General features: G+C 40.8%; 1 protein-coding gene across 1 annotated transcript in view; it reads left to right on the forward strand.

Moving 5' to 3' along the window:
* Nucleotides 1-14,436, forward strand: part of LOC109903780 (sodium/hydrogen exchanger 3) — a 62,123-nt gene that overhangs the window by 10,242 nt on the left and 37,445 nt on the right. Inside the window, exons 2-5 of the mRNA XM_020500716.2 lie at nt 910-1,212; nt 1,506-1,666; nt 5,457-5,535; nt 6,137-6,314. Of these exons, the coding sequence (XP_020356305.1) occupies nt 910-1,212; nt 1,506-1,666; nt 5,457-5,535; nt 6,137-6,314 (721 nt within the window). The remainder of the gene's footprint in view (nt 1-909; nt 1,213-1,505; nt 1,667-5,456; nt 5,536-6,136; nt 6,315-14,436) is intronic.

Here is a 14,436-nt window from a genome sequence, read left to right on the forward strand (position 1 = left end):
TGAGCTGTTTCCCAAAACCATTGTTTCTAAAGTGTCTCTTGAAAAAGCTTGTTATTTAATGACTGCCTCAGACCACTCGTAGAACAGCTAAGGTTGTCGTTAGATACTTTTGCGCCCTTCCGCGTCACTTTATTCTCAGAAGATTTCCGCTAAACATAAAATCAAGATATTAATCTGTCTTCCTGTGAGCACCTATAACTTCAGAACAAATGTGACTACACAAAGTTACCAATTTCTTTTCATTGTTACTAACAAACGAAAAATACAAATTTGATTAAATGAAAACCGAGATGACTGTATTAGAAATATAAATACAGTGTAGGCTACACACTGTATCTCTGTTATTTCAATGACCTTACAATCAATTTCATGCTCATTCAGTTGAGTTTAATTGAGCTATTTGTATGTTACTGTCTGTAATTTTTGCTTCAATATATTTCAGTATGTTTAACATGTGCACAATAATGTGCCAAATCTTGATTTTGTGCATTATTATAGGGTAAGCATTATAATCAGCCACCTCAATATTTGTTGCCATAGGTGATAATATCTCTCTAGGATCTGATCCCTTGTCAGTATTGTGGATTAATTGTAATGTTAGGTAAAATATGAAAAGTAGAATGCTGATCCGAGAGTAGTGCTGCCTTTATTTCAATCCACGACGCACTTAGTCAACATTTCTCTGCATGATGTTTTGGGAAATGCGTGTTACATATTCGGCCATTGTGGAAAAGATGCATCATTAAAACATTCGTAAGCCTAAGTACAATCGCTATGGGGAAACCGGGCTCAGGTCTGTTTGACTTGGCGCCACCTGAATCTACCAAATTATTAACTTTTGTCTTTCATTCACTCTGCGTATCTCTGAATTTGTCTCTTTTGTCCTTGTCTTGCTCTGTTCACCAACAGTATTCCAGCTGAACCCGTGTCTAACCAGAGTAATCCCGGAGAGCGGCCTCCTCATTTGCATCGGTTGGGTCCTGGGCGGCATTATCTATGGGGCAGACAAGGTGCAGACCTTCAGGCTGCAGCCCTTCACCTTCTTCTTCTACCTGCTGCCCCAGATCGTCCTGGACGCGGGCTACTCCATGCCCAACAAGCTGTTCTTCGGCAACTTGGGTGCCATCCTGGTTTACGCTGTTATTGGCACCTGCTGGAACGCTGCCACTTTAGGACTCGCCCTTTGGGGGTGCTGGTTGGGCGGGGCCATGGGTAAGGCAGGCAACTTATGCGTCCCAAATAGCACCCGATTTCCTATGCTAGTGCACTACTTTTGACCAGAAGACCCTGGTCAATAGCAGTGCACTATATAGGGAATAGGGTGCCATTTGGGACAGGCCCAACCAAAGTCTGAACTGACCACCATAGAGCAGATCAACATAAAAGACAGGTTCTTCTATAGTTTTACGATGACTGAAACTGGCATTTGTGAGGTCCTCAGAGTTAATGTGTAAGGTAGATCAAAGGTCTGAGATCATAACACCTTTTACCCTGGGCCTCTGTAGGTAATATCGACACTGGTCTCCTGCAGTTGTTGTTGTTTGGGAGTCTGATTGCTGCTGTGGACCCAGTGGCTGTGATTGCCGTGTTTGAGGAGGTCCATGTCAACGAGGTTCTGTACATCCTGGTGTTTGGGGAGTCCCTTCTCAACGACGGCGTCACAGTGGTCAGTCTCACAAACTTGATCATCCTCATTCATCATTATTAGGATGCGTCCCAAATTGCACACTTTTCCCTATATCAGCCATACTCAATAGGTGGTGTCAATACGGACTGTGGGCCTCAAGCTGCAATGTCGTTATTTGGCAGGGCATCAGCAGTTTTACTTTTTTATTGTCAGTCATTGCTTACTTTAGAGAGCTATTTATTACAGTTAATCAACTAGCCCATGTCAACATTTTTAGCTAGGTTTTTCAGACCATTGATTTTGTTGTAATGTTCGAGTTGCTCAGATATCACATGAACATACAAAAGAAAACATGGAAAAATCTATTTAATTGCAGGATATCAGCCATGTAAGAAAATTGACATGCAGGCTAATGAAATCATTATGGAGAGCAGACCAAGCTGTAACAGTTTGAACCTGACCTATGGCACAATAGTTGGGCCTGTCATCCCACTGGGCACACCACGTCATTTCAATGTGGACATTTAGGTCATATTTGCTTGAGATGTTGATCAATGAGATTTCAACCATTATTCACCCACTCAAAAAGGCAGACGGAGTTTGTTGAATTCCCAATATGTTATAACACTTCTTTCAACCATCTAAAAGCACAAGCACATACCAATGGAGTAACAATGTCTTATTTTTGGTTTAGTTGTCATCTAAATATGTTTCAACCAATTTAAATGCACAGAAAAGTTAAATTGTCTTTATTTATACCACAACTTAATGTGTTATCACTGTTCTTCATCTAGAAACACAATCAAATGACCTGAATTGCAGTTGAGATTACATTAAAAGTAAATAGTGCAAGTAATCAATGCTGTTTGAGATTCTGCGCAGATTATTATAGCAATTGTGAAGAGCTCTAAAAAAATACCTGCATCCCTTTCATGCTACAGTGTCTTCAGAAAGTATTCATACCACTTGACTTATTTAAAAAAAAAAAAGTGTTCCAGCCTGAATTCAAAATTGATTAAATATACACTACCGTTCAAAAGTTTGGGGTCACTTAGAAATGTCCTTGTCCATTAAAATAACATAAAATTTATCAGAAATACAGTGTAGACATTGTTAATGTTGTAAATTAGTATTGTAGCTGGAGGCCCGGCGTACAGAGGCCCATTTTCAGCAACCATCACTCCTGCGTTCCAATGGCACATTTTGTCTAGCTAATCCAAGTGTATCATTTTAAAAGGCTAATTGATCATTAGAAAACCGTTTTGCAATTATGTTAGCACAGCTGAAAACTGTAGTCCTGATTAAAGAAGCAATAAAACTGGCCTTCTTTAGAGTATCTGGAGCATCAGCATTTGTGGGTTCGATTACAGGCTCAAAATGGCCAGAAACAAATACCTTTCTTTTGAAACTCGTCAGTCTATTCTTGTTCGGAGAAATGAAGGCTATTCCATGTGATAAATTGCCAAGAATCTGAAGATCTCATACAACGCTGTGTACTACTCCCTTCACGGAACAGCGCAAACTGGCTCTAACTAGAACAGAAAGAGGAGTGGGAGGCCCCGGTGCACAACTGAGCAAGAGGACAAGTACATTAGCGTGTTTAGTTTGAGAAACAGATGCCTCACAAGTCTTCAACTGGCAGCTTCATTAAATAGTACCCGCAAAACACCAGTCTCAACGTCAACAGTGAAGAGGCGACTCCGGGATGCTGGCCTTCTAAGCAGAGCTCCTCTGTCCTGTGTCTGTGTTCTTTTGCCCATCTTAATCTTTTCTTTTTATTGGCCAGTCTGAGATATGGCTTTTTCTTTGCAATTCTGCCTAGAAGGACAACCATCTCTGCAGAACTCCACCAATCGGGCCTTTTTGGTGGAGTGCCCAGATGGAAGCCACTTCTCAGTTAAAAGGCACATGACAGCCTGCTTGGAGTTTGCCAAAAGGCACCTAAAGGACTCTCAGACCACGAGAAACAGATTCTCTGATCTGATGAAACCAAGATTGAACTCTTTGGCCTGAATGCAAAGTGTCACGTCTGGAGGAAACCTGGCACCATGGTGAAGCATGGGGGAGGCAGCATCATACTATGGGGAAGCTTGAAACCGTAGGCATACAGTATATGTGTTGTCTATTTTATATGGATCCTGGGTTGAAACACTATATATACAAAAGTATGTGGACCCCTACAAATTCTGGATTCGGCTGTTTCAGCAATACCCGTTGCTGACAGGTGTATAAAATTGAGCACACAGCCATGCAATCTCCAGTAGACAAACTTTGACAGTAGAAAATCCTAACTGAAGAGCTCAGTGAATTTCAACGTGGCACTGTCATGACGCCACCTTTCCAAATAGTCAGTTCATCAAATTTCTGCCCTACTACAGCTGCCCCTGTCAACTGGAAGTGATGTTATTGTGATGTGGAAACTTAAATTACATTTAAAAAATGTAGATATGAACACACTAGTAATAGATAATTTGTTGTATATCTGAGAAAAGGGGACACAGTCTTCCAGTCATCCACTGCTCCACACACATGAACTGAAATTTGGCTAACTATTAGAAGTTTAGCAACCATAGCTGTAGATAGATCAACTTTCCAGTAGGAGGTGCTGCCTGGCATTAACTTTTCTGATATTGGATATAATGTTGAAGATCTGACTTTGTTTCATATTTTATACAAGGTTTCTCTATGTTGAAAATGGGTTACCATAATGACATAATCCTGGGGTAGAAATGTCACCCTCAAAACAACAGTTGTTGACTTTTTACAAATCCAATATATTTTCCAGTAGATTCCACATCACAATTTGTTGACAAATTACATTGAACATTAATTCAACATTTTTTGTGCCCAGTGGGATTGTATTTAAGTAAAAGTTTAACCCTCAATTCAATCTTTGCGACGCTGGTAGAAATTAGATCAACCAGTACTGTTTTCATAACTTTTGCAAATCTAAATGTGTTTAATGCTCACATTCCATATCACAATACGTTGATAAATTACATTGAAACAATGCTGATTCAACCTTTTTTTACATTTTGTGCGTAAGGCGCTCTAACTGTATTTGTCCCATGATGCAGCCTAAGGTTGATGAAAAATAATATATATTTCACTCTAAGTGTTTTTAAATCTACTCATGGGTTTTGAAACAGATGAATATGCAGATGCATCTCCATTCTGAACACCTTCTCCATAAGCTACATACTAATGTTGTGCCGAACAAATTCAGTATTTAAAGGGATTTAGATAAATGAACCGAAAAACTCCTTGATCAAATTGGTAGGCCACCCAGTGGGTGTGTTTTCTGGCATTTAATTAAATGTATTCAGTGCTCACAAGGGTGCCACACACACAAACCTTGTTAAACACGTGCATAGGGTAAGTCTGAATTACGCCCCTTGGTAAGGAATAGGGTGCCATTTGGGACACAGTTAATGTGTATACTACAGTTTTTTTGCAAAACACATTCACTTAACTTTTTGTAATGTGTTAAATAAGAAGTATGTGGACATCCAAGTGTAATGACATTCATCATTGGAAACCTTAACCCGACAAATGAAGTACAAAGGCAATACACAAGACAAGGCACGTTGACTGAACTGCACCGGTCAGTCACATGCTTTACTCCAGAGAATGCTGTCTGCTTGTAGGCCTATATAACATAAATCATATACAAATAGTCCAAGAATACCATTTTAAATCTAATGGATTATATTACACAATTTATTCAATTAATTGTAACACATTAAATAATGTAATGTTCAATTTATTTGGTTGCTTAACCCCCCCAACTCCTTAGTGACCGGTCATCTTTATTTCCATGCTCCCTCAGGTGCTGTTCAATGTGTTTGATGCATTTGTGTCGCTTGGAGGGGCACAAATCGACGCTGTAGAGATCATCAAAGGCATAAGTGAGTAAGAGCGCCCCACCTTGGCTGCGTCCAAAATTGCACTCTAGTCCTTATATATTGCAATTATTTTACATTTGACATTTTAGTCATTTAGGAGACACTCTTATCCTGAACAACTTACAGTAGTGCGCTATGTAAGGAATAAGGTGCCAGTGTTTGATTCTCAGGCCAACAAATAGAGCCCTGTCAGATAGTCAATAGGTACAGCTTATTGTGCCATCTTTAAGCAAAATGTAAAGGTAATGCAATAAGCAATAGAGTATGTAATCTGTCTAACCCAGGGGTAGGGAACCCTGGTCCTGGAGAGCGTTTTTTATTTAATCGACCTGGAAGACCAGGTATGTTAAATGTAGGCAATCACTGAACTGATAAATAAGCTCAGTTGGTCAGGTGGGGTATCTAGTTGAGAAAAAGTCCTGCATTACCTGAGGCTTTCCAGGAACAGAGTTGCATACCCCTGGTCTAACCAACATTTGATGTATTCATTTAATAATGACTTACTTTGTTCCCTGTTTGCCCCTATATGTCCTTCTGACTCTCTTCTTCTTCCTCCTCCTCTTTCTTTTATCACCTTCCTCTCTTCCTCCTCTGCTCTGTGTAGTCTCATTCTTCGTGGTGGCGGTTGGAGGCTCCCTGGTTGGTGTCGTCTTTGCTCTGCTGATCTCGCTCCTAACCAGATGCACCAAGAACATCCAGATTATCGAGCCAGGCTTCATCTTCGTCCTGGGCTACCTCTCTTACCTCACAGCCGAGATGCTCTCCCTATCCGCTATCCTGTCGTAAGTCTTTCTGACTGTTATTTTGATTTATTAGGCCATTTACTGTATACCCTTTCTGTTAGGTTTTCAGTGGAACACCCCTTAACATGATATTTCCACTTCCCTTGCCTTAGTTTTTAGATATGTGTTTCAGTTACTTAGTACACTCTTAAAAAAAAAGGAGTTATTGTAGGGAAGTCGGCTGACTAAAGACCAGGCCAATTTCAAATGCCTCTGGCAGTTGGCAGACCATACCCACACATCTACAACGGTAGAGATGAAAAGACGTGACACTACCCAGCAAATCTTTTCCCCCATTCCCAATGCACTTTGGATTAAGGCTTCTGCATGCTTCCCAGACGAAACAGTTTGGAAGAGTTTGTGCATATATTATGATAACATTTTGTGACGTTATTGTTTGTTTTGGACTTTTTGGCTATTCGGTCACACCAATTTGACCGAAGTCGGTAGCCATAGTCTATGCACCTTTTTTGGTGATTGGTCAACAGTAGGGATTCTTCAATAAAGACTTGGGTGTCATTCAACGAGAGATGACTCGATTTCATGCACATTTTTTCATTGAGAAATGCTGCACCAAACATGTAAAATTGCGTAACTAAGATTTCCTTGGCAAAAAGGTCAAAATTAATGAAGGATTTCTTGAGTTGGGTGGGTGGTTATGGCATCTCAAAATGGACAAACAGTGCTATTGTCACTTTTTCTCGTTTATCAAGTGAAGGTCTTAAGGGAGTATGCAAGCTCATGGTTCGTGTGAAACTGACTGAAGTATGCTGATGCCTTTACAGTCCAGAGGGCCATTACATGGCAGAACATCCACTTCACACGTTCTATCCAAGACAGGGTGACACAGTAATAGCAGGGGCCCACCAATGGTTTGCCCTGCTCTAAAAGGACAGAATCCAGACCATTCAAATGGAATCAGGAAAACATTATTGTTAACACCAAAAACCTTGCTTTGTGGGAGAAATCATTACATAAGGATCCAAGCTGGGAGGCAAGAAGTGTACTGATGCATGCTATGATCATTGTGTGCTGTAGAAATGCTAAATTATATTGTGTATTCTAAACTTTGTGAATAACTTCTATTTCAAAGAGAGCAGGTCATGTTTTGTATCATTATGTAGGGGACATTATGCCCTGAACAATGACCCACCTTTCCCGGTTGTAAAAAGGATTTATCCATCAATAATGGAACAATATTAAATTCCCTAATGAAAGGAACTCTGCTCCCTGGGGCTGGGTGCACCTCCTGCTAAGCGGGACCACGGAATGTTTCAGCCAATCAGGCAAGGAGCCTCAGCACCTCGCCCTCACTGTCCATTCGACCTGAACAATAAAAGCATGGCTCGAATAACAGCCACAGCCGACCAAAATCCTTCTGCTGCCCGGACATCAGCGTAGTTGGTAACTGGAAAGCGCCCCTTGCTTATTGATCCCCTCGATCTCAATGAGTGGTGGCCAAACACCAATATTGGATTTTCAATGTCACAATGGCTATCACAATAAAGATTGCAGATTACACACCTGTTTTTAGGGTAATGTAATATACTTTTGATTCAAATCCAATTGCCTTTTACTTCCCTTGAGGCATCTTTGTAATGTAAGATATGAGGATGACTCACCATTATGTGGAATAGTAAGAAAGGAAAGTTCCGGCCTTATAAACAAACTATTTCATGCAGAAAGCACAATAATCAACATTAAACAAAACTTGAAACACTTCTTAATGCTATTCATTAAAATCTAACATCCAGTAATGTCTCCATTATAAAAATTATATATTATGCCCACATCTAGAGATGAACAACATTGCAAGAAGTTGTAACAGCCCATAGAATTTACAGAAGGGAGGGAGAGGGGAGGAAAGTAATGCGTGGCGGCCTGAGGCAGGAGAGAAATAGTTCTTGTTAAAATGTTCTTGTTAACAAAAACATCACTGTACTCTGAGAAATGAACCAGACTTTAGCATCCTCACACAGGCATCACCATAATGTAGCGGAGTGGCCTAACATTATTATAATGTCTAATTATTTGGGTAATTAATTATGGAATATAAAATATGTATTGAATAAAAATATGATTTGAATGGATTGCCAAGAGTGTGCAAAGCTGTCATCAAGGCAAAGGGTGACTACTTTGAAGAATCTCAAATATAAAATATATTTTGATTTGTTTAACACTTTTTTGGTTACTGGGTCAAAGACGTGTAAGGTTTTCAAAGTAGCAATTACAATTCCCTAAAATACTTTTTTATGTTAATTTGAGTGTCACCTATGCCCTTATTTGAGTTATATTCAACAATAAAGCCAATAATTGAATTTATTTGCAAATTATGGTGGAAAATAAGTATTTGGTCACCTACAAACAAGCAAGATTTCTGGCTCTCACAGACCTGTAACTTCTTCTTTAAGAGGCTCCTCTGTCCTCCACTCGTTACCTGTATTAATGGCACCTGTTTGAACATGTTATCAGAATAAAAGAGACCTGTCCACAACCTCAAACAGTCACACTCCAAACTCCACTATGGCCAAGACCAAAGAGCTGTCAAAGGACACCAGAAACAAAATTGTAGACCTGCACCAGGCTGGAAGACTGAATCGGAAGACTGAATCTGCTATAGGTAAGCAGCTTGGTTTGAAGAAATCAACTGTGGGAGCAATTATTAGGAAATGGAAGACATACAAGACCACTGATAATCTCCCTCGATCTGGGGCTCCACGCAAGATCTCACCCCGTGGGGTCAAAATGATCGCAAGAACGGTGAGCAAAAATCCCAGAACCAGTGAATGACCTGCAGAGACCTGGGACCAAAGTAACAAAGCCTACCATCAGTAACACACTACGCCGCCAGGGACTCAAATCCTACAGTGCCCCTGCTTAAGCCAGTACATGTCCAGGCCCATCTGAAGTTTGATAGAGAGCATTTGGATGATCCAGAAGAAGATTGGGAGAATGTCATATGGTCAGATGAAACCAAAATATAACTTTTTGGTAAAAACTCAACTCGTCGTGTTTGGAGGACAAAGAATGCTGAGTTGCATCAAAGAACACCATACCTACTGTGAAGCATGGGGGTGGAAACATCATGCTTTGGGTCTGTTTTTCTACAAAGGGACCAGGACGACTGATCCGCGTAATGGAAAAAATGAATGGGGCCATGTATCGTGAGATTTTGAGTGAAAACCTCCTTCCATCAGCAAGGGACAGTGCAGGGACAGAACAGGGTGCAGGGACAGTGCAGGGACAGGGACAGTGCAGGGACAGAACACCTCACCATTGTTCCATTGTTCCTGTAAACAGTCAAGGGACAAGGGTGGAGAAATGCAACCACTCACAGAGAGTCATGGCCACAGACCGACCATCCACTGGATCCCAAAAAAAGTTTACAATGCTTTAAAATAAAAAAATAAAAAAATAGATTGATTATTCATGTAGGCGTGAACAAAATGTAAAAATAACTGGGAAAAACAAGCTCACACTTCAGTCTCTGCCCGGGCAAGATGAACAAGGCATCTGCGGATCACAATCAATAAGCACATGGACCTTAATGCCCCCACCAAGCAAAAACACAGAGAGAAGCTCCTCCAACCCTTAAGTCACAGACTTATTTTAGTATTAATTGGAATGCCATCAGAGGATGGACTGTTTAAAGTAAGACCGGAATGGAGCCCAAGCCTCAAACAGTTTGGGGTTCCCACGTGAATTGAATTGAATTATTTCTAGTTTCAGAGAGCACAACACATCCCTCACCCAATATTTATAAGATGGGGGAGCTGCCATCTTCCAGTTCTGTAGTATTAGCCGTCTAGCTAAAAGAGTTGTATAAGCAACAGTGTCCGACTGGATTCTTGATAGGGGGGTACCCATGGGCAGTACTCCAAAAAGGGCTGTAAAGGGGAGACGGATCTATAACAGTGTCATATATCAGAGAAACATTTAAATATTAATTCTCAGAAACCTGTTAAATGAATGGCCTTCGGACACCAAATGTACATGTCTCGTCTTTGACCCTACTACATGATTCCATATGTGTTATTTCATCCTTTTGATGTCTTCACTATTATTCCACAATGTAGAAAATAGCAAAAATAAAGGAAAAACCCTTGAATGAGTAGGTGTGTCCAAACTACAGTAAACGGGGCCACACCTATCATTTAAGTCAATGGGAAACTTTCTTAGCAAGTAGGTGTCATAAACCGCAGGTGTCACAATTATAATCTGAAGGTTCTGTAGACTTCTTTTAATGACAAGTCGGATTCTAAATCTCAGAGACAGTGATATTTTTTAGATATTTTTTTAACTCTGTTTATTAAGTTTTACACACACACACAGACAAGACAAAGCAATATAAATAATATACTCAACTAGAAAAAAAATACAAATAAAAATACAAATAAAAAAATAGCTCTAAAGATACCATACTTTAGACAAGTTAAACACACCAGGCAGAAGGCTACAGAGGTTAAAGGGCTATCTATAGTGCAGGGACAGAACACCTCACCATTGTTCCTGTAAACAGTCAAGGGACAAGGGTGGAGAAATGCAACCACTCACAGAGAGTCATGGCCACAGACCGACCATCCACTGGATCCCCAAAAAAGTTTACAATGCTTTAAAATAAAAAAATAAAAAAATAGATTGATTATTCATGTAGGCGTGAACAAAATGTAAAAATAACTGGGAAAAACAAGCTCACACTTCAGTCTCTGCCCGGGCAAGATGAACAAGGCATCTGCGGATCACAATCAATAAGCACATGGACCTTAATGCCCCCACCAAGCAAAAACACAGAGAGAAGCTCCTCCAACCCTTAAGTCACAGACTTATTTTAGTATTAATTGGAATGCCATCAGAGGATGGACTGTTTAAAGTAAGACCGGAATGGAGCCCAAGCCTCAAACAGTTTGGGGTTCCCACGTGAATTGAATTGAATTATTTCTAGTTTCAGAGAGCACAACACATCCCTCACCCAATATTTATAAGATGGGGGAGCTGCCATCTTCCAGTTCTGTAGTATTAGCCGTCTAGCTAAAAGAGTTGTATAAGCAACAGTGTCCGACTGGATTCTTGATAGGGGGGTACCCATGGGCAGTACTCCAAAAAGGGCTGTAAAGGGGAGACGGATCTATAACAGTGTCATATATATCAGAGAAACATTTAAATATTAATTCTCAGAAACCTGACAGTTTATGACAGCCCCAAAACATATGCAACAGTGTGGCTGGTTCCACTTTACATCTGACACAGGTAGGATCAAAATCAGAGAATATTCTTCCAAGTTTGGCCCCCGATCAGTGGATACGGTGAACCACCTTGAATTGAATGAGGCTGTGTCTATTGCTAAAAGAGGACGAGTGCACCCTGTGCAGCACAGATTCCCAGGCGTCTTCCCCAAGTTCCTCCCCCAAATCCTTTTCCCATCGAGTCTTTAAAGGCACCAAAGAAGGGTTCTGTAAGTCATGAATGATTGCATATACATCTGTAATTGCGCCCCTAGGAAGCTTCAAGATGCTCTCTATAGCTGTATTCGCAGGCCTATTGGGAAATCCAGGTGTGTTAGCTCTGACAAAGTTTCTAGTCTGGAGATAGCGGAAAAAGTGGGATTGGGGGAGATTGAACTTTTCCTGCAGCTGAGAAAAAGAGGCAGATGTATCATCAAAGAATAATTGGGCTAGCGAGGAGAGGCCTAGTGAGTTCCAAATGCCAAAAGCCCCATCATTCAAAGATGGAGGAAATAAAATGTTCTGATTGATTGGGCCTGATAGAGAAAAGCCTCGGAGGCTAAAGGCTAAACGGAACTGATTCCAACATTTTAAGAGACTGCTTTACAATTGGGTTGACACACCTTTTGCCTAGGGACACTGGGAGAGACGAGCACAGCACAGAGGAAAGTGCTGCAGGTTTACACGATTCAGACTCCATCTGGACCCAGAGTGGTCTAGGGCCAGTAGGATCAGTCTGCAGCCAGTACAGAATGGCTCTGAAATTCGCAGCCCAGTAGTATGTCTGAAAATATGGTAGAGCTAAACCCCCCAATGACCTAGGCTTCTGTAAATGTTTTCTACCAATCCGTGGTACCTTGCCATCCCAAATAAAATGCATGTTTTTGAATGTTTGATCCAGTGAAATAAAAAAAGATTTTGGAATAAAAATGGGTAAACATTGAAATAAATATAAAAATTTGGCCAACACATTCATTTTAATGACATTAATCCTTCCGATAAGAGAAAGGGGTAGCGAATTCCAAAAAGTAAAAGATTGATTCAATCTGTCTGCTAGAGCAACAAAGTTTTCCTGAAACAAATTTGAATATTTCCTTGTCACTTTCACTCCCAAGTAAGTGAATTGATCCTGGACCATCCTAAACTGAGAACTTGTAAAAGAGCACTTTAAAGCAGCCTTGTTTACCGGAAAAAGCTCACTCTTGCCTAGATTCAGCTTGTACCTTGAGATTGATCCAAACTTTTTAAGAACAGATAGGGCACGTGGCAATGAGGTATCGGGGTTGGAGATAAACAAAAGGAGGTCGTCAGCATATAGCGAGACTTTCTGCTCCCAGCCTGCCCTGATTATGCCTTGAATGGCATCATTAGAGCATAGTGCAATGGCGAGAGGTTCGATTGCCAAAGCAAACAACAAGGGGGAGAGTGGGCAACCCTGTCTGGATCCGCGGTGCAAGGGAAAATAGTCAGAGGACAAGTTATTAGTCCGTACCAAAACCATGGGGGAAAAATAAAGAATCTTTATCCACGCAATGAATTTTGGGCCAAAGCCAAATCTATAAAGGGCAGGTGTTAGGTAATCCCACTCAACACGGTCAAACGCTTTTTCAGCATCAAGTGAGACCACCACCTCCGGGTCCTCCGACGCTGGGGAGTACAATATATTCATAAGGCGCCTAATATTGAAAAATAAATGCCTATTTCTCACAAAGCCAGTCTGGTCAGAGTGTATTACTTGGTGCAGCAAGCCTTCCAGAGGCCCCAGATTTACGGATCTGATGCGCAAGGAGTTTACTGGCCTTGTCGCCTTGTTCATAGACTTTGGATCGAGCTCGCAAGAGTAACTGTTCAACTTGCCTGGTAGAAAGCTCATCAAATTCAGATTGGAGTAGTTTGCGGTCTTTATGCAGATCAGAGGAAGGATCCGTAGCATACTTCTCATCCAATGTGGCTATGGACTCGCTCAGGTCCCGAAGTCGCTGGGAGCGAACTCTGTTTTGGTTGGCTGTATAAGAAATAATTTGGCCACGTAGGTATGCTTTGAGAGACTCCCATATGGTAGAGCAGGACATACCTGGTGTTGAATTAGTTTCTAGGAATAAGGTGATTTCAAAAGAAATTAAATTGACAAACTCCTTATCTGAGAGTAAAATGGGGTTGAGACGCCATTGATAACACGTAGGAGGTCGCTGGGGAAACTCTAGTTCAAGCACTAATGGTGAATGGTCAGACATAACAATACTCTCGTAAGTACACTGCCGAAGGTTAGGCAGAAGTTTTTTGTCCAAAAAGAAGTAATCAATCCGGGAGTATGTTTGATGAACATGAGAATAAAAGGAATACTGTCTATCTGTAGGATGTAGGAAACGCCAGGCCTCAAACATAGCATATTTCTGAAGAAAGGATTGAATAAGTAGGGCACATTTAGATGGGCCTGTATTTGTTTGTGAGGACTTGTCAAGAACTGGGGACATTTTACAGTTGAAATCCCCCCCTAAAATCAACAAATGAGAATCTAAATTGCGAATAGCAGACAGAAAGGAAGAAATGAAAATTGTGTCATCCCAATTGGGAGCATAAACACTAGCCAAAACAAGAGGGGTAGAAAACAGTTCACCGGTTACTATGACGTATTGTCCCTTAGTATCAGCAATAACCTCAGAAGCTACAAAGGGAGTAGCTTTATCAACCAGAATAGCAGCACCTCTTGATTTACTATGAAAGTTTGAGTGGAACACTTGACCAACCCAGTCCTTACGCATCCTAAAATGCTCACCAGTCCTAAAGTGAGTCTCTTGTAGAAATGCAATATTTGCATTCAAACCCTTTAAGTGTGTCAATACCCTCTTACGCTTCACCGGGTTGTTAACCCCTTTGGTGTTCCAAAAAATGTACTTGAT

This window comes from Oncorhynchus kisutch, linkage group LG14 (genome assembly GCF_002021735.2).
Source record: "Oncorhynchus kisutch isolate 150728-3 linkage group LG14, Okis_V2, whole genome shotgun sequence".
Lineage (NCBI taxonomy): Eukaryota > Metazoa > Chordata > Actinopteri > Salmoniformes > Salmonidae > Oncorhynchus > Oncorhynchus kisutch.